The sequence below is a fragment of the Lepidochelys kempii genome, chromosome 25 (genome assembly GCF_965140285.1).
Source record: "Lepidochelys kempii isolate rLepKem1 chromosome 25, rLepKem1.hap1, whole genome shotgun sequence".
NCBI lineage: Eukaryota > Metazoa > Chordata > Testudines > Cheloniidae > Lepidochelys > Lepidochelys kempii.
In genome coordinates, this window is record NC_136404.1 from 13,771,248 (window position 1) to 13,791,262 (window position 20,015).

General features: G+C 55.0%; 1 protein-coding gene across 5 annotated transcripts in view; it reads right to left on the minus strand.

The window, feature by feature from the left end:
• Window positions 1-6,583: 6,583 nt before the first annotated feature.
• Window positions 6,584-20,015, minus strand: part of POLRMT (RNA polymerase mitochondrial) — a 44,553-nt gene continuing 31,121 nt past the window's right edge. For 4 of the 5 annotated variants that reach the window (XM_073324547.2, XM_073324545.2, XM_073324546.2 and 1 more), the window contains 10 exons: window positions 16,473-16,595; window positions 15,143-15,322; window positions 14,219-14,305; window positions 13,576-13,689; window positions 12,167-12,219; window positions 11,434-11,532; window positions 10,784-10,856; window positions 10,155-10,246; window positions 9,457-9,530; window positions 6,584-7,976 (listed from right to left, as the gene is read on the minus strand). In XM_073324547.2, coding sequence (XP_073180648.1) covers window positions 7,927-7,976; window positions 9,457-9,530; window positions 10,155-10,246; window positions 10,784-10,856; window positions 11,434-11,532; window positions 12,167-12,219; window positions 13,576-13,689; window positions 14,219-14,305; window positions 15,143-15,322; window positions 16,473-16,595 — 945 coding nt within the window. In that variant the 3' untranslated portion in view covers window positions 6,584-7,926. Of the gene's footprint in view, window positions 7,977-9,456; window positions 9,531-10,154; window positions 10,247-10,783; window positions 10,857-11,433; window positions 11,533-12,166; window positions 12,220-13,575; window positions 13,690-14,218; window positions 14,306-15,142; window positions 15,323-16,472; window positions 16,596-20,015 lie in introns of those variants that run through there. The other variant, XM_073324548.2, reaches the window with a different exon arrangement.

Below are 20,015 nucleotides of genomic sequence, written 5' to 3' on the forward strand. Positions count from 1 at the left end.
CAGATATTTGGCAAGCACAGGTTCCTTTCAATTATTCATGATGCTTCACCGCATCCCGAGCAAACAACCTGTCTCCTGTGCAGCGGATCGGGCACTGGGAACTGTCTCAGCACTGGGGAGGCCCTGGCCACTTCGAGCTGAGACCTGACAAATTCAGTCTCTCCCCAAGAGCAATGGAGGCCTATGGCTTAGTCTCAGTTACCCTGTCTCTGAACAGGAGCTGGGGGACGTTTAGATGTCTTAATAAGCCTTGGTGCTCCCCATCTTCTGGAGCTGGGCAGGTCCTAGTGTAAACCAGAGCAGCCTGGGGGCTGCTGCAATTTGTAATCTGCTGCCTAAGTTCCCCCAGGAAGCGGAGAATAACCACAGTCCACAGCCTCTGCCCCCAACACACCTGCTACACCAGAGACTGGGAGTAGGGCAAGGTTGTGGCTCTGCACCTGTTCTGGGTCAGCTAGGGATGCCCTCGGGGCATGGGATCTTCTCAGGGGGTCATTTCCACCCACTTTAAGGGCCCTTGATGCTACCAGAGCACTGCAAAAGGGGCTGTAATGGAGAACACACACGCTCCCGAGCACCCTGTCTGCTGTTCAGCCTGTGTGTGAATTAGGGGGTGCAGGGATTAGGTTCTACTCTGCCTCCCAAAGGGCAGTGGGGGGGGAAGAGAAAAGATTCGTTGGTACCTGGCACTGAGAGGTTATTGCAAGGGGTGGGGAGTCGCTCCCAGCGCAGGAGCATGGCAGGGAAAGCATGACTCAGTAGCACTGTGGCGCTGAGCCTGGGTGGGTAGGTGGACCGGTGTGACTCACAGGTACCAGCTCAGCTCAGAAGAGATTTCAATGGGGGCGTTTTCCTTTCAAGAGGCAGTTCCAGCCAGAAAAGTGACAAATATGAAACCATGTCACCCTCTTACTCTACATCCTCACCTCCTATCCAGCTGGCTTTACTGATACACCCATCCCCCTTCCTCCCACTAGCCCCGCAGAGCTCTCACAGCTCAGAGCTACATCGTGGCTGCAGATCTTAGAAGCAGAACATGACTGGGCCACCTCCCGATTGTCTGATCCCAGTTGGAGTTTGCAACTAGAACAATCAGCTTTGAAATGAAGCTGCCAGCTAGAGAGGCAAGATGGCGGCGTGGTTAAGGCACTGAGCCAGCATTCAAAGGATCCAGGGTCAATGCCCACACTCTAGTACTGACTCCTTGAGCAAGTCACTGGGTTGCTCTGTGCCTCAGTTTCTCCACCTGTAAAAGGGAGACCGTGATACTGACCCGTGTGGCAAGGGAACACTGGGGGCGCCACAGGGTAATTAACAACAAACTAGAGTCCTACTCATCACTACACCCAAAACTTTTCTCCCTTCAGCACCCCACAACTGTGGGACGGGAACAGAAGTCAGACTGAGTTTCACTCGTTGCTTTCCTTCCCACTGCAGCAGAATCTTGCTCAGCTCATCAGCTGCCTCCCTCAAGGAGTGTGAACTGTGACTGAACAAGAGCACGCGACAGGGAGGTTTCATTTCCCTTCCTGTGACAAAACACACTACAAAACACTTGCCGGGAGACGCAGAAGCATTGTAAATAATTAAAACGTCACTTCATTTGTCAGATACAGGAACAACGGGCATTTCAGGAAGGCGTCGGCCTTGCTTGTGCAGTCTCATCAACTCACAGGTTCAGTCATTTACACCAGATCCCCCCCACCCTAGGGGCTGCTGCAGAGAAAGGAGGCGCAAGAGAGCCAGTCATATGCCCAGCAGGGTGATACGTGGAGGTTGGACGGGCACCGCCCTTGCCAAACACAAAGCTTGCTCCAAGAGGCCTTTGTTCCCACTGCTTACCGAGGTGCTGATCAGGCCGCTAGCATCACAGGGGTGCGCTGTGCAATCAGCTATGGGTTTTAGCCTCGCAATCCCCCCTGGGAAGAACAGAGGTGTTATGGGCAGGGCCCTACCAAATTCACAGCCATGAAACACACGTCATGGACTGTGAAATCTGGTCTTTTGGGTGCTTTTACCCTCTACTATACAGAATTCACATGGGAGACCAGCATTTCTCAAACTGGGGGTCCTGACCCAAAAGGGAGTTGTGGGGGGGTCACAAGGTTATTTTAGGGGGGCTGCAATATTGCCACCCTTACTTCTGTACTGCCTTCAGAGCTGGTGTCAGGGTTCCCTCCCCAATCTGAGCTCTAGGGTACAGATGTGGGGACCCACATGAAAGACCCCTAACGCTTATTTCTACCAGCTTAGGTTAAAAAATTCCCCAAGGCACAAATTCTTCCTTCTCCTTGGAACGGTATCGCTGCCACCACCAAGTGAGTTAGACAAAGATTTAGGAAAAGGACCACTTGGAGTTCCTGTTTCCCCAAAATATCCCCCCAAGTCCCTTCACCCCCTTTCCTGGGGAGGCTTGAGAGTAAACAAGGTGAGCACAGACCAGACCCTTGGGTTTTTCGGACACTAAAAACCCCAATCAGATTCTTAAAAACAGAACTTTTATTATAAAGTAAAAGAAACACCTCTGTAAAATCAGGATAGAAGATAATTTTACAGGGTAATAAGATTTAAAACAGAGGATTCCACTCTAGGCAAAACTTTAAAGTTACAAAAAACAGGAATAAATCTTCCTCTTAGCACAGGAAAAATTCACAAGCTAAAACGAAAGATACTCTAACGCATTTCCTTGCTATTACTTACTATTTCTGTAATTTTATATGTATCATTCAGTAGGAGCTGGATTACTTGCTTGGTCTCTCTCTTTGTCTCCGGAGAGAACACAAAAGAAGCACAAAGCAAAAACCGTCCCCCACAGATTTGAAAGTATCCTCTCTCCTTATTGGTCCTTTTGGTCAGGTGCCAACCAGGTTATCTGAGCTTCTTAACCCTTTACAGGCAAGGAAGGGATTTTATGCTACCTTAGCTGTATGCTTATGACAGCTGGGCAGCTGGAGAGCGGCAGCTGCTGGCTGGGAGCCCAGCTCTGAAGGCAGAGCCGCCATCAGCAGCAGCGCAGAAGTAAGGGAAGCAGTACCGCAACCCCCCTACAATAACCTTGTGACCCCCCCGCAACTCCTTTTTGGGTCAGGACCCTACAATCACAACACCTTGAAATTTCAGATTTCAATAGCTGAACTCATGAAATGTATGATTTTTTAAAATCCTATGGCCGGGAAATTGACCACAATGGCCTGTGAATTTGGTAGGGCCCTCTGGGAGCTGGAGGCAAGGGGGAGATGAAGTGACTCTCCACTGCAGCTGAAGACTAAGGGGCTGTTTCATTGCAGGGTTCATGTCCAGGGGATGGGGCTGGAGCCCAAGCGGTAGGACCCCAGGTGGTACGAGGGTCCCAAGCCCAGAAGTCTACACCGCCATGAAGCAGCCCGAGCCGGAGCCCTGCGAGCTAGTGAACTGGCTCGCACCAATGGGACAAGCCTTCATGGCAATAGGAGGTGGGACCTTTCCCTTGGCCAACTCCCACCTCTCCACCGGTGATGTTGCTGCGCGTTTGCTATTTCCCCCTCTATGGCCCTGTCCATTCCCCGCACAGCCCCCAGCACGCTCAAGCTGGGGATTCTTAGGAAAAGGGCATAAAACCCAGGCCCTGGCCCCCCATGGCCCTGTCTGCCCCAATCACTGTCACGCCCTGGCCAAACCCCAGCCCCGGCCAAACACAGCCCTAGACACCTCCCTGCTGTGCCTTCAATCAGAGGAGTGAGTCTTCCCTCAAGGCCTCACGCTGCCGCATCCCACCCCAGCATGGGCTGCAATTTACTAGTAACTGAGTCCTTCTTACAGGGAGAGTCTGTGGAGCATTTTTGAGCCTCCAAGATGGATACAATTAAACCCAAGGAGGCACCATCCCTACAAAGCTTTCAACTTCCCCTCCCCAGCCTGTACAATTCACAGACACATGATAAGGGCTGCTGGGCATGGAATCAGAGCCGATGGCTTCAAGGAAAAACCCCTTCACGATGGGTTCCTGGCAGGAGATCCCGGGCCCTTGGCTTGGCTTTGGGATCAGCCCTGGAAAAGGCCCATTTCCAAGGTGCAAAGAGCCATAAGGCTGCTAAGCTAGGAGGGAGAGCGTGAGAAAGTCTTTGCCACCTCCAAAGCACACGCTCCCCTCACCCCATACAGCTTCCTGCCTACGGGCCTGATCCAAAGCAGACCAGTGTCAGTTGGAAACTTTCCAATGACTTCCAAGGGCTTTGGTGCCTAAGCCCCTGGTTGCTCTTGACTGGGGTTGTCTAGTCCTCGCTGCTGAGGCTGCTAACCAAGCTAGGTGGTGCGATGTAGATCCTTGCAGACTAAAGAGCCCATCAGCTCACTGCAATCCAGAGCATCAAAGCTGCATCCCACAGCAGCCACGACTGCCCCCAGCCAGGTTCAAGCGACTGGCTGAGAAGCGATACCCTCTGCATCCCGCTACCATGGCCCTAGGGCAGAGGAGGGAGGGATCTGTGCCAGCCGTGAAGGTGCCCAAGCAGGGCTGAGGGCGGCAAAGGGCTTGCGTCACTCAGCTGGGGAGGGCAGTCAGGCAGATGCAGAAATACCCTTGGGAGAGGAGATGCGCTCAGTCACACTCCCTTCGGAGGAGGCAGGGGGGATTCGGGAGCTGGTCCCCCACCATATCTTTAACCTTTCTCCATAGAGCGGAAGGGGAGAAGCCCAGAACTACCCTCCAGCCGGCCTCTCCTACCTCCTCCATGTGGCATCTGGGCTTTCCCTTCATTTCCTCATGCATCCCCCTCCACCCCCAAGATTCATTCTGATTGCATTCAGCACAGTCATCAGCGGATCCCATTTCAGTGCAGCCTGCTGAGATGCCCTAGCGGCATCTGCAGTCCTCTCCCCCCCCCCCCCCCTTCCCAAACTCAAACACGCCAGCAAAAGAACAAATGAAACAACAGCCCTCCGTCACTCAGATCTCCACACGCTCGGCTGGAACACATGCCTGGCTACTTGCACAGCTGAAGAGCAGACTGTGTTTCTCCAGCACTCAGCTTCTCATCTGTAAGCACCAAGCTGGCAACCTGCTTCCCCCCACTCCCCCCCGGGCAAGGGCAAGGAGTGGCCACATCCTACAGCTCGGTTTCTAACCAGCCTCTCCTAACCAGTTTCTGACTGTTAGAAGAGGCTGGTCATGATGGGAGGGGTTTACACGCTGATTATGAGAGAGGAACTGTCCTCTGGATCAGACCAGGAACCCATCTAGCCAATAATGGCCAATATTAGTTGATTCAGAGGGAGATGCAAGAAAACTTTAGTAGCCAGTTACGGAATAATCTGCCCCCAGGGAACATTTCCTCCTGACCCCACCATTAGAGGTAGGCTTAAGTCCTGAAGCATGAGTACTTACATCCCCTTCCAGAACGCTCACTATTGTCTCTGTGCATAGTCTTGTTCTCTCAAGGTCTGATCCATTTTTCAAAGCCCAAGGAGCAGGACCTGTCCCGCATTAACCCACCTAGAAGCCTAGGCAGAATCTAAGGCCCATTGGAAGTGGAGCCGCTGGCGTTATTTGCCACTGGTGCAAATCTCTTAATTAGCGCAAAACCGCACACTTGCAAAGAAGGACTTGAAGGGTGTTAAATGGCAGATGGCTTATGTCTTTTGGAGGCAAAGGAAAAAACAAAGTATCTCCAGGTCGATTAAGAACAAGCCAAACCATGGTCTGTGCCATCATTGTCTGTCACTGAGCTGCCTGCACCAGAACAGAGGTGACAAGGGCAGGATGCACCTGGAAAAGGGACGTGTGAAGAGTGGGGCCACATCAAATGTCACTGACCAACTCTCAGCTCATCAGCGTCCTGGCAGAGGGACTGCACTGAACTCAACCTCCACGGGATGGGGACAGTGAGGGGACTGGGTGGGAGACCGCCAAGGAAAAGCCGGGTGCCGTGGGAAGTGGCGCTTTCCCCTCTGGTTTGTGCTGAACGGACGCCCCAAACTGTCGGCAGATACTGTGCTGCTGGAGGTAACAGGCCTCAATCTCAGTGAGCCTAAAGCCACTCAGGCTGCAGGTGTAATGACACTTTAAGGCCCCCTGCTGTTGCTGGTGTGGGGGAGGGGGAAGAGGCTTTGGTGTAACTGAGAATCAGGCCCAAAGCCCAGATTCACATCTAGCCCAGGTACCGTCCATCACAGCAGAGAGCAGTCTCGGCTGGGTTCCTTACATCCTGCTGAGCAATTCACTGCTCTAATTTCAAGAGGCTTCGGGTCCTGGCCTTGTGCGGTGCTGCCAGCACGGTGCGGCTTCTGCACGCGCACTGCTTGGTAAAGGCAGCCCCTACGCGTACACATCTGTGCAGCAGATCGTACACACCTCCACACAATGAGATCCACAGCGTGGCCCAGCGATTGGGTAGCGGACTGGGAGTCTGGAGCCCTGGGTTCTATATTCTTGACACTGACCTCCCTTCTCTGTGCCTCAGTTTCCCCTGCCACCCTTTCTCTCTTCGATTGCAGGGGACGCGCTCTCACTGTGCAGCACTGGGCCCAACCGGCCCTGATCTCAGCTGGGGCCTCCAGACACCACCGGAATACAATCACACTTGCTAACAAAGCAGCCCCGAGAGGAGAAGTTTCAAAGGGCTTTAATGTACAGTGCTTCACATGAAGCTCCAGTTACACACCGGCCCCACCAGAGACTGTGCAGCCGAACCGTCGATATCCCCGAAAATGAGACACTGCTGGAAAGCACGCCGAGTGAAAGGAGTCCACGTACCGGGGAGAGAGGGTGAATCAGTACGGGAGGCTCCTCCGGATTACAGTCATGACTGGCTGCCCCCAGTGCAGAATAACCATTCCCCTGGGGAACCAGGTGAGGCGCAGCACCCCAGGAGCCGTCTCCCCCACCCCCCAAACTCCGCTAGGGGAAAGGAACGGAAACGGAGTGACGGGCTGAGTGCTGCACCCTGGCCAACCCCAGCAAAGTCCTACGCAGCTGCAGAGACCAGGGACTGGCAGGTTCTTGTTCCCCAGGGAAGTGGCTATTCCCTAAAGGCAGCTTATTGGCCAGGAACCCTAAAGCACTCTGGGGCCTTTGGTTTAAGCTGCTGCTGTTCCTGGAGGAGTTCTCTAGCTCGCTCCCCCAGGCACGCTCGGCTAGCCCACAAAGGCACCATTACAGCTACGAGTCCAGTGAAGAGAGGTGTCTCACTGGGATCCTAGACCCGCAGCCCCCTTCACTCCACAGACCGACAGCACTCCGGCCTGGCATGGGTGACCCAGACGGTGTCCAAAGCCAGGCCTGGAGGGATCCATCTGCAGGATGCCCTCCTCCCCAGACGCATCGCGTAGTGAGCGGGGGCGAGCGAAGGGGGAAGAGAGGCCAGGTCAATTGGCCTAGAGCACCTGAGTTACCAGCAGCAAACAGGGGCCCCTTGCCGAGGCCCAGCTGTGAGAGAGGCTGAGGTCACAGGGAATGCCAGTCCCCAATCAGCCCCTTGCCTTCCACCTTAGTTTGGAGCCAGAAGCTCCCGGTGAGCGAAGCAATCTCATCTTTGGGTCAGCGATTCCCAGTCACGAGGGAAAATAGCAGCCAGTGATCTCCAGATCAAGGTCCCTAGGCACAGAGGGAGGAGCGGGTGAGCTGGGCTGGCAAGAGCCATACGAAGGCAGCGCCACGCCCCTCCTGGCACAAGGGAAAGCAGAGATCCTGCCTCCTAGTGGCAGCCCCATGCTCCTGCTCTCCAGGCAGGGTCCGTTTCCAAAGAGGAGACACCGAGCCATCCCCTGGGGGATACCTCGCTGGGCCAGCTGTCTGCTGTGCCCCTAGGACGAGGTGCTGGACACAGTGTCTCCCCTTCTTCTCTTATGGGGTGCTGTGAGCCAGGCCCCACCCTGGACTCGGCTGGCTGGCACCTCTGATCCAATTAGCCAGCATTCGATAGACAGTCCAGGGCCTTGCCCACGTCCGTTTCAGCTGAAGAAATATGTAGATTCCTTCACCTTCTGCAGGTCAAAGTCACCTGGAGGGGAAGAAGGAGCAGGGGGAAGGTCAGAGCGGGGGCTGCACAGGTTGGAGACCGGGGGCATCTCTTAGCATTCTAGGGGAAAGGATTCAACTATGTGCTCTAGCTCAACCACAAGATATGGGCTGGATGCAGGAATCGCTGGGTGAGCTTCTCTGGCTTGTGTTATGCAGGCCCTCAGATTAGACGATCCCACTGGCCCTTGCAGCCTTAAATTCTAAGTCTCAATACATCCCATCCCCCCTCACTCTGGAAGATCCCCCTTACTCCAGGGAGGAGAGAGCAGCTCAGAGCAGCAATCAGACCGACTCTCCCTGACCCCACCTGGGGCAGAGAGCATGCCGGGGGCCCACACTGCTCACAGGACCCCTCCTGCTGCCTGACCCATTGCACGTGGATGCGTTCCCTGTGGCAGAGAGTTACCGGGGGGGTAGAAGCTAGGACATCCACCCCAGGACATCAGTTATCCCCCATCCTAGGCTGTGGTGCGTGCAATGCTGCTCTGTGAAAGGGCTCAGCACTAGGGCAGGGATGCTTCTAGCTCTGTGTGCACCAGGCCTCGCAGAAGAACCAGCCAGGGACAGAGAGTGGGTCAGGACAAGGGCTGTTTGCTTGGTGACCTCCCATTATCTCTGCTAGCTAGTTAGGTTCTGCTCTCCAGCTGGCTTGGGCTCGCATGGCAAGTTGGATGCCAGGGTGGGAGCCAAAGGCAGCTTGCTCTAGGGGGGGTTACGTCCTACCAGATCGCCAGCGCTAACAGCCCCAGCAAGACACTGCCGAGCTCGGGGTTCTCCCGTCTGGCCCATCCAGAGGGCAGCCAGCCGTGTGGCCACTCTAGCCTCGGGACAGGGACCAGGAGGAGATTCTGCTGGGGTGGGCGGGGCTGGCAGCCAGGCACAGGGAAGACAGTGACGCTCACCCAGCCTTCCTGGCAGCGCGAGATGGATCCCTAGGGACCAAGCTAGATCCCCAGTAGGATCCAGCAGGCTAAGGTGAGTCTACACTACCACTGCAGCCCTGCCGCTGTTCTACAGACACTTGCTACAGTGACAGAAAGGGTGGCCCCACCCCAAGAGGCTAGTTGACAGAAGAATTCTTCTACTGACCTAGCTGTGTCTACACCGGGGCTTAGCTCAGCTTGACTACATCGCTCCAGCACCGCAGCTAGGTCAACCTACATTTTAGGTGTATAGACCAAGCCTCTATCTCTCACCCACCGAGCACAGCGCCGTGCCCTGTCTCGCAGGTTCCTCCTGCCCATTGCGGGATGAACTGAAAAAGACACTGGTCATCAGAAACATGGCTACTGCTGGGAAAGGGTTATGGGGCTGGCTCATTCCAATCACTCGCGTCAGAGGGCTCATGCCTGGGAGCCACCCCGGAAACCAACTCCAGAGGCAAGCGTTAGTCCAGTGCCCAGCATTCGCGGGTGGCCTGGAGGCACTGCCGTAATAACCACGATGGATAATAACAATACCTGTCTCGGGGACCTTGGACAGCAGCTGCACCAGCCTCTTGTGTTCGAGGGACTTCTTGTCCCTCCACTCACCCCTGGGTCAAAAAAAGCCACGACACAAAGGGGTGTTAAATAGGAACGTGAGCCCTTTCTGCTCCCAGCCTGAATCACACACACATCTCTGTGCAGCTTGTGGGCACATGGCTTTGAGCCAAGGGGATGGTGACAGGTCCCCGGTGTCAAAGGAACCATCAGATCAGCTTCAAGATAAGAGTCTCCCTATGTGGCCACTTGGGCAGCTAAGCATCTTCCTGTTATCTCAGTATCGCTCTCTGGTGCCTAGCTGCCCGCATCTGACCAGAGTATCTGAGCGCCTGCCAACCTCGATGGACTTTCAGCACACAAAGCCCCTCTGACGCAGGGCAGTGATCTCACCCTCCTTTGCAGATGGGGAGCTGAGGCCCAGAGAGACTTGCCCAGGGTCACATGGGGAATCTGTGGCAGAGCAGGGGACTGAACCCAGGTCTCCTGAGCCATAGCCTAGCTCACTAACCACTGAGCCATCTTTGTCCTAGAGCAGCCCAGAGGCAGCCAGAGGAAGGATACCGTGGATAGGCTCCAAGCCAGAGGCTGTGGGGCTGCATAACTTACACAGCGCAGTGAACAAAGGAAGTTCCCCTGAAGGAGCCCCAGAGAGGGTGGGTGAGCTGGGTACTTACAGGGAGTCAGTGCAATATTTCTGCAGCATGAACCTGGATAGATCCTGCAGGATGGGCTGGCTGTGCAACTCCACAAACTGCTCTCGACACACCTGGCAGAGCACGGAAGTCACAAGTTAGTGGAATACAACAGCCCTCTCACCCGAAGACAAATTCCATTTAACCTGTTCGCATGGGGCTGAACGTGGGGTGCGTCTGCAGAGCACGGAGCGCAGCGGGTTGAGAATGAGGGGTGTCAGCAGAGCTGCAGGGGGACGGGAATGGAGGGAAGCCCACGGCTAACACACCAGGAAGGGCCGTGCATTACGAGCGAGGGTCAATGGCAGAGCTACGCGCATGGGGAGCCCAGGGCTGGGACAGCAGCGGGCTGCGGACTGAGGGGCATCAGACGACACATGAACAGCAGGTGCCATCTTGGCACTCTGTAATTTGCAGGGCGCATCGCCTTGGTTACCCACAGCCAATCAGGCTACAGGGTGGGGGAGGGAAAGGAGACCCACGTCATTGGGGTGGGGGGGAGGAGACGTGAGCCAGGGCCAGGGGCTGGACAGCACCTGCCGAGCCCCCTCGAGGAGGACACGCTGGGTCAGTGCAAGAGGCTCTGCTCACGGGGGGGGGCTGGTCTCTACCTGGTTCATGACATCCACAGTCAGCGCGTGGGTCCAGTAGCAGTCGTGGACCGAGACGAATGTCAGGCCCCGTCTGAAAGGCAGCAGAGCAGCCAGATCAGGTGCCGCCTGCAGAGACCCTCCCTCTTCTCTGATGTCAGCCCAGGCCCCTGCCTCGGGCAGCCAAACCCTCCTGCTGGCACAGCACCGGGGCCTGCGTGAGCTGAACTGGGGGCTGCCATCCCTTGTGGCACTGCCTAGCGCCCTGCGTACGGTGCCTCCCTGATCCCAGACCCAGGCGGGGAGGGCTGGCAGTTGTAGGAGCAGGGCTGGACCCCGGCAGGGGCAGCTGAACCCTGCGGATTCGCCTCCACCAATGCTAGAGTAGCCCCAAAGATGACTCGAGACGGAACCCCAACCGCCCAGATCACATCCCCCACGCATCCGCTCAGCTGATTGCTTTAACAACAGCTGAGATCTTGGCTCTGAAATACTCTTCCCTGCTGCCCGTAGTGCTGTGCCCCAGACGAGGACCCGATTCCCCAGGTCTCAGTAAGAGGCCCCTTGTTTACTTCGCGGTCTGTCCCCTCCCACCCGCCCCCCAAGTTTGGGGTGCGAGGGCAGAGTCGCACAGGGCTAGCAGTGGCGGCCCTGCCCCTGGGGCTCCCTACCGGTGGCAATGCAGGGCCGTCAGCATCATGTGCGTGGAGTCCAGTGAGTGGATGAAGTTGGGTGGGAAGGCGTTTTTCTGCTTCACCGTGTCCGGTTTCCTGCAGTGGAGCATGGAACAGTCAGACATCCCGGCTGCCCGCCACGGCCAGGGGAGGGGAAAAGCGGGGAGGCAGAGCACCCAAGACCTGCTGTCAGGGTAAAGCCAACCAGGGCTGCACGATCAGAAGGAACTGGATCCAGTGGGCTGAGCACGGATGGGGATGGAGCCTGGGCTGCATTCCCTGGGACGATGGGAGCTCTAGGGGCTGCCCCCCACACTGGTCCATGGACACAAGGGAGCAGGTAGGAGATGTTTCCCTCTCCTGGAAACCCATGCCGGGTGCTACGGCCCTGCACCCGCAGCGCTGTCCACAGACGCTGCTGGATTCCCTCCAGACCTTCCTCCCCTGCCACCCCATACTCCTGCTGAGCATTGCACTGGGCAGCACGACGTAAGGAAAGCAGGAGTGTGCGAATACCAGCAGCAGCCCTGATCAGTGTCTCTCTCTCCTACTGGGGACTCATCTGCCAAGCTCTGCTGATGGGGGGGGGGGGGGGGGCGTTGTCTCCAAACCGCCTGGAGGCCAGGGCTCCCCCAGCTCCAGGCTGCACCGTGGGGAGTGGGGAGGAAATCACTCAGGCTGGGGAAAGGAATGTAGAGTCTGCTCCGAGCACTTGCAGTCCGGTACTTACTGGTTGGCGTCAAAGCGCACGTTCAGACTCAGGGTTTGCATGGTGCTGTTCAGCTAGAGAGAGACAGAGACCGGACTCAGCTGCAGAGAGACACAATCACCCGTTCCCAGGGAGTCCCAGGCACGCCACTCTTGGAGAGCGGATCATGCCAGCAACAGGCCCCCAGCATGCGCCGTGCAGAGCCTAGGACCAGAACTGGCCCAGCCAGCTCCCAGAGCAGGGAGCTCATGGCCAGATTAGAACAGCCTACTTCAGATCTTCGGAAATGGGTAGGAGCCTTTGTCCTACCAGCCGGCATGTCTCCCAGGAGGTGCTCAGCGCCTGGCTCACTGGCTTTAAAGGCCTTTATCTCACCAGCAGAACTGGGAAATGCAGCTGAACAAATCAGCGGCTTGGAGACAGGCAGGCCACCCTGAACTGCCCCGTAACTGCTGGGACGTGGCATGCCAGCGGCTAGGAGATGGGGCAGATTCTGTGTGCAGGTGGGCAAGCATGAATTTGTTTCCCTGCTGATATGCCCACGTCGGTACCATGTGGGGGTCTCGTCACTGAGCCTTTGGGGAGCCCTGGTTACTCGCCAGCTCCATTACTCTTAAATACCATCCTGACTTCGTCCCGCTGACTCACCCTTCAGCGCCCCAAGGATGCTGGCTCCAACATTGGCCCCGCCCCAGCGCTGACTCATCCCTGCATGTCGGTGCTCATACAAGTCCCCCTCTGGTCTCTTCCTCTCAGGGATAAACTCCTCCCACCCCCAAGAATCTCAGCTGCTGAATCACGTGGAGCAGGAGGGAGAGAGCTGCTGAGAGGACTGTACGGGTGGGGGGAGGAGGAGGAAGGGGATCAGCGGGGAGGAGTGTGGGACTGGAGCGAGAGTGAGTCACATGAATCCTGGGGAACCACTTCTCATTTCTCATCCTGGGCTCACCTCCCGGAGTCCGAAAAGTTAATTACCCCGGTGAGTCAGTGGGGGGGGGGGGGGGGAGAGAGAGCAGCCTGACACCATACCCATCCCTCACAAACCCTCCCCGCCCACACACCCCCACGGGAGACTTCACTGTACGACCTGCATGTGTAACACAACCAGATTTGGCACCCCTGCTGGCTGGAGTCTTCACAGCCCGGTGTATTCTGCGTGCGTGTACGCAGCAAGGTTCTGCGTAGATCTGCGCTGGCTGGAGACATCCCAGCATTGTGCACAAGTACACACGTGTGCACACACGTACAGAACAAGGTTCTACACATGTGCACTGGCTGGAGACTTTGCCGCGCTGCCCCTTAATGCCCTTGGCCCAGGGCGGTGGCTGGCGGGGCACTGATCTAGATCCCCCATGTTCCAGACTGAGAACCCCGCTCACAAGCTGCCAGTACTTCTGCTCCCCTTTGTCTCCGCACCGAGAGGCACTCACCACTGTAGACTTGGCCCGATGGTATGGCTGCACGATGGGCAGGCCCAGCGGGGTGACCCACTCCACCGTGTTCCCGGACTTGGCGATGAGCCGGGCGCTCTCCGTCAGCCAGATCTGCAGGGACAGACTGGAGTAAGTAGCTTCCCCAGAGCACGGGGACTCAGTGGGCCAAGAGCCCCGGTGACTCCAGGGGTTCTAAGAACAGATTCACCCCATAATGTCCCCACCCACCACAGGCAGTTCTGAGCCCACCATGGATGGCACAACACCCTCTGGTCCCACCCCCCAGGGGTTCATTCCACCTGAGTGGGGGCGGGGGTCAGGAATGCTCCTGTGGGGCTTGGATCAGACAGAGACCTGCTGCTTGAGACACCGGATCTAGTGGCCCCGATTCACTTCCTGAGCAGGGCTGGTGTTAGAGATTGGGCTGCATTCCCCGGGGTGACGGGAGGAGACACGGGATCTCTAGGGGCTGCCCCCCCAGCTCCTCTCCTGTTCTCCAGCCTGCTTGTAGCGCTCCCAGGAGCGGATGCCAGGAGCTCTGCAGTGCTGCAATCTTCGGCATATGGGGAAGCCAGAAGAGGATGGGGGCGAGGGGAAAAGCAGGAAGGAGAGAGAGAGAGAAAAGCAGCAGGGACCTTACCTGGATCTCTCGAGTCCCTGAGAACATCTCCTTGAGGCTGTTGAACACCTGCTGGACGAGGTAATGCGACGCCTCCCAGACGTACTCCTGTGTGGATCAGAGGCAGGGTGGGAGTCCCTGCAATGAAGGCATGCCTGCCTTCTCACGCGAAGGACCACAGCCCGGATGAGCTGCTGCTGACATGTCTCCCTCCCCTCCAGGGTTACTGCCTCGGAGAACCTGCCTTCCCACCTGGGCTAGCTGAGACCCAAATCTCACTGCAGCTCAGGGGAGCTGGGAATCCGAATCCTGATCTGGCTCCCGAGCGGGCAGAGAGGAAGCTGAGCTCCGGCACTTAACCCAACTCTCCTCTCCCACAGCGGAGGGCCAAGTCACCAGGCACCCTGCTGGCCTCTGCGCTGCATTACTGGCCGTGTAAGTAACAGGGACAGCGTTAGGCTACGAGCCGCTGTGACGTGCCGAGGGGAACCCTCTGCTCTGCAGGAGGTGCCATTAGCCCAGCCCAGGCACCAGTAAGTTGCCTGGAGACAGACATCTGGGGGCTCCGGGGGGCCAATACGGCCCCCAGAGGGAGCAGCAGTTTCTCAAGCCTTGTATTGTACAAGACACCAGCTGAGGCCTATTACTGCCAGAGAGGCTGGGCAACAGATGACAATGCTGGAAACCAAAGGGACAGGATACACCTGATTGAAGAATCCACCCCATCCTGCAAAAGGCCACCACCTATAAGCTGGCTCCCGTTCCACCCCACTAGCCGAACCCCTGCCCTGGATCCAGCTTAGCAGCACCCAGAGGGCAGGATCGTGCTGGGGGGGAAGAAAAGGGAAATCTCTCCCCAGGGAAACGGGCACTGCATGAAACTCAGCCAGGAACCAGTGGCAGCAGTCAGACGGGACAGAGGGGAAGCCGGGGCGAACGCCCTACCTGTGGGAAGCTGTCTATCTCCTTGAGCCGCTTCTCGATCTGCAGCCTCCCTCCGTACCTGGTGACACCGTACACCACCGTCATCACTGTCTGCTTCACCACCTTGCGGCTGATGTAGCCATCCAGGACCTGGGCGACCTTCATGCCCTCCTGGGCGTCCTGCTTCCGGAATTCTTCTACCTAGGGCAGCGTGGAGAGGAACCAAGGGGGAGATGCCGTGATCCAGCCGCCGCTGAATCAGGACCCGCTTACCCTCCCACATAGGAATAGGGTCATCGAGGGAGCCCCAAGGCCCAGCTGGGCTGCACCCCCTCTACACAGACTGGAGAAACCAAGCCAAGACCAGTGGTCTGCCCCTCCCCAACACCCACGACAGACACTGTGTTCCATGCTAGCCACCCTGGATAACAGAGGCCACTAGCTAAAGGAACTAGGGAGTTTTTGGACCACAGAGACACTGACTCAGGGCACTGGTATTGTGATACGGAGCCTTTCCACCCCTGAGCTGGCACAGCACCCGATGGTTGTCAGGTCCACTGTGTGTCCGAGTGGATCGAGCACTGGACCAAGCCTTGGGAGACCTGGGTTCTGTTCCCGGTTCTGCCAGTGACCTCTGGGTGAGCGGGTCCCTGTGACTCGGTTTCCCCATCTGAAAATTGGGGATAACGACACTTGACCATGGTGATCCACAGATGAAAAGCTCTAGATAGGAGCTAAGGATAGTTTCTGTGTGCGGAATGAATGTGGCAGGTCTCAGTCCAGTTGCCAGCAGGCTGATTTCATATTGCAAAACTTCAGAGACTGGGGTTTACTTGGCAAGAGAGGCTGAGGACTGAATGTACCATGGAGATTAGTTTCCCACGTTGCCCAAAAGAAAGAGAATTCCCCTCCTATGTGCCGGCCAGGTGCTAGCAACTCAGACAGAGCATCTCCCTGCTGCTTGGAGACCCTGTCTCACCAACTCCCCATCTGCACACGGGGGAAAACCAGAGAGAGGAAGCCTCGGAACGGTTCATGGCTTGGTGATTTCTCGGTCCCAGCTCCTTCTCTGTCTACTGTGATCACACCCTCCACACTTCTAGCACAACCTCATCTGGATTTTCATTGTGGCCACCACAATGCTTCCCTCTAGAGGAGAGAGGGACAGTCAAGCGCTGGATTCCAGTCAGTTGATGTTTATTGAGCCAGCTCGGTGGATAGTGCTGTCTATCTCAGCCTCTCCTCTCCCACTGCACTGTCCTGCTCGGGGACACTGACCACCAGCTCCACGGTGGGTCTGAGCAGAGGGGTGAACCGTAGGGACCTGCCAGGGTTATCGGCTCTGTCCCACCTGCTGGGCCACTCCGCTGTACACGTCCTGGGGGATGTCACATGGTATCAGGTTGACCGAGGTGGCGCCGATGACGTCGCGCCCCAGTGCGGCGTAGTGCTGCAGCCCGTTGCAAGAGCCGTCCTAGGAGCAGGAAGAACAAAGGGTGGGACTGAGAGCCTGGCCATTTAAAGGAGCACTGCTTGGTTAAAAACCAAGGCTGAGATTTTCAGTGAAGCCTAAGGGAGTTAGGCACCCCATTCCCACTGACTTTTTCATGCCCTCACCAATGTCGCTGGAAACTGCTCAGGACAGAAGAATTTTTAATGCTGACTTTCCACCGTTTTGGCTTTTTTACTTTTTCCAGCAGGGACAAAGGACTCATTGGTTTCCCTTTCACCTCCCATCCGTGTCACTGTCCGAGTCTCAAGCACTAGCCCAATGCTGCAATGACTGAGTTGCAAACATGGCATGGGACGTTTATAAAAATCAGCCCCTCTCTCTACCCCCACAGAAAGTTTTCACTGGAATTTAAAAAAAAAAAAAGAAAAGAATGGAAACATGTTAATTATTATTCTGTATTGTTTGTATTATAGGAGCAACACTGCGCTAGGTGCTGTACAAACATGGTAAGAGGCTGCCCAGAAGAGCTTACAATTGAAGTAGATAAGACACAAAAAGGGTGGGAGGGAAGACCGACCCAGAGAAGGGCAGGGAATTGCCCAAGGTCACACAACACGTCAGTGGTAGTGCCTGGGATAGAAACCAGGGTTCCTGACTCCCAGACCAGTGCTCTAGCCACTGTGCCAGGCTGCCTCTCCTCTGTTGCTTGGAAAACCTTCCTGTAACCAAAGAGGCATCTGAGCCAGAGTTTTGCTCCAGATCTCAGCTCTCTCAAAACTCTGAGGTGTTCAGCTCTGAGGGTTTTGGTTGGGCCCTTACCCTTACCAAACCCAACATTGACCTGTCCCAAGCGTGGCACTGCAGTCTAGGCGACCAGACAGGTATCAGGCCTCCTTTGCAGATGCTCGCCACTGAGTAATCTCCCACAACAGTTGGATTGACAGCTGCCAGAGGACCTAGGTGAGCCTGGGACAACACGGGCAAAAACGGGCCTGGCATGAATGGGGGGTGTGGGGAGTGGTTAAAATGCAACATGGCAGGGTGGATAAAAATTTATGTTTTTGACAACAACATTTTTAAAATAGATTTTTTTTTTATTTAAATCAGACTCGTCTTATTTTATTTAAACAACGACAACATTTTCTTTAAAAACGTAAATCTGTTTAAAATGAAATCTGAATTTAATACAAAATATGTTAAGGCCTAAACTTATTATAATCTCTTAAAACATTTAAATAACAAAAAACATGCTGAATGCATGAGCCTCTATCAAAAACGTTGCGTTGAAAGAAAGAATCAGGGCAATAAACATAGAATTATAGAATATCAGGGTTGGAAGGGACCACAGGAGGTCACCTAGTCCAACCGCCTGCTCAAAGCAGCACCAATCACCAACGAAATCTAACTTCTAACATCCAACTTCTGAAGTCAAGCTTTATAAACATGGCACAAAAGATCCACCTAAGTAACTTGGGAGACTGTCTCATTTTCAAGAGACTTAGGCAAGTAAGAATTTAAGCTCCAGTCACTTTCATTTAGGCTTATTTGAAAATGTTCCCAGGCTGACCTGAAATAATCAGTTTAGTTCACTGACTGTGGTTAATCCCTCTGTTTAATAAACCATTCTGTTGAAAATCTGAAACATGTTTTGATAAGAGAAGTTTGTGTGTCCAAAACATTTAAGGGTGTTAATGTTTATGTGTTGCTGTGTGTTTTGTTACATTCCAGTTACTATCGTAAGACAGCTTGACACAAATCATGAGGAAAAAGTTAATTACCTAGTAACTAAGCAATGTATTATTCCCCGTTTTCTAACATATTAAAAATGTTCATTTAATAAGAATCTGAAAATGTTAAGCTGTATAATTGCTTAAATAAATGTACATTTTTCTAGCAGTCCCTCCCAGGCAGAAAACAGATGTACCAAATCCAATGAAAAGGCTCTGTTCAGCTGTAAATCAACACATTTTAATGGTTATCTCAACCAATGAGAATGCACCTCTTTTTTAGAAAAAGAAAAGTGAATTCAAATTGATGACTTAAATTGAGACTTTCCACCTGGTAATTTCAATCAATCCACCCTGCAACACACACTTTGAACTGCAGAGGCCTTGATGCTCAATACCTCCCACCATTCCTGCTACAGCGTCTATATTCGGGGGGACTGAAGCCATCCAGAGAAAGGACCACCCCATCCCACCTGGGGCACCTGCAGCCTCGCAGACATGTGAGGTGGGATCCACAGGCCCATGGCAGCCCTGCCCCCACGTTAGAACTGCTTCTGTCAATGGGAGGTTGATGGGTCAGCTGTTAGGTGACTCCCGGCACCTCTGCTTGATCTTTGATTTTCCATTCTGCCCCCATCCCCATTCAATGAGATCTGAGTCATTAGGGTTAGTTTCTGACACGTGCTCTCCCTGCTCCCATTAGGGCCATCCAGCCTCTAAGGGGAGAAACACAGACCCTTTTGCAGGGAAATGCTAATGACCCAGTATCCTCTGACGACACAGGCCTCTGACTGGTGCACTCAGGCTGTGGAAATGAGCAGGGCAAAAGGACTGGCCTAAGGTTAATGAGAGCAACTGAGCCTTTCCACTGCAGCGCCTCTCTGGATGGTAAGGGCAGCTCCCGCTAGCGAGGAGGCAGCGTGAGTAGACCAAGCGCAGGGTTATTCTGCTTCCACTGCCCGGTTGGGGCCTGGCCTTGCTGTGAGCACAAAGCACTTGGACTCACGTCATTTAGCGCAACAGGAACCATCTCTGCCCTCATCCAGAGTCAGGCTTTCATCCTTCCAGCCAGCAGAGCTGCTCTGCTCCAGCCCTCAGACCAGATGAGCAAGGACACGGAACAGCTGACATAAGCCCTCTGGCTACAGAGCAGGAGAGATCCCCCGCCCGAGGGGCATATACCAAGTAATTGCAGTGCCTTTCAGAGACTGCAGCCACGACCGCTATCTGCAGCAAGCCTGTCTGATTCAAAGCAACACAGGGTCAGGCTGGATTCAATTCCCAGCTCTGCTACAAACTCGTGGGTGAGTCACTTCAGATTTGTGACTCAGTTTCCCCATCTGCACAGCATAGTTAGTGATGCTTCCCTAGTCCGCAGGAGTGTGTAGTGAGACTGAATCTACAGATCCTTGGGAGAGGTTTAGATACTATGGGGATGGCAGCCATATAAATATCCAGATAACAGGCCCAGCAGCTAATGAGGAAAAGACCAGGGATTTGTGCACGCTGATCCTTCCTGTCCATACCCTGGAACAAGAAGCACTTGACAGTGGCCTGGTCCTTGCCAGGGGAGCGAATTAGGTTCTGTTTGCTTACAGGTCGAACCCAAGCACCACTGCAGTTCCAACAGCCTTTGTACCCCTGAGACCCAGAGTCTCCCACATCCCTCTGTCCTCTCCCCCCGGAGTTTCTGTTAGCTCCCCAAGCTCTCTGC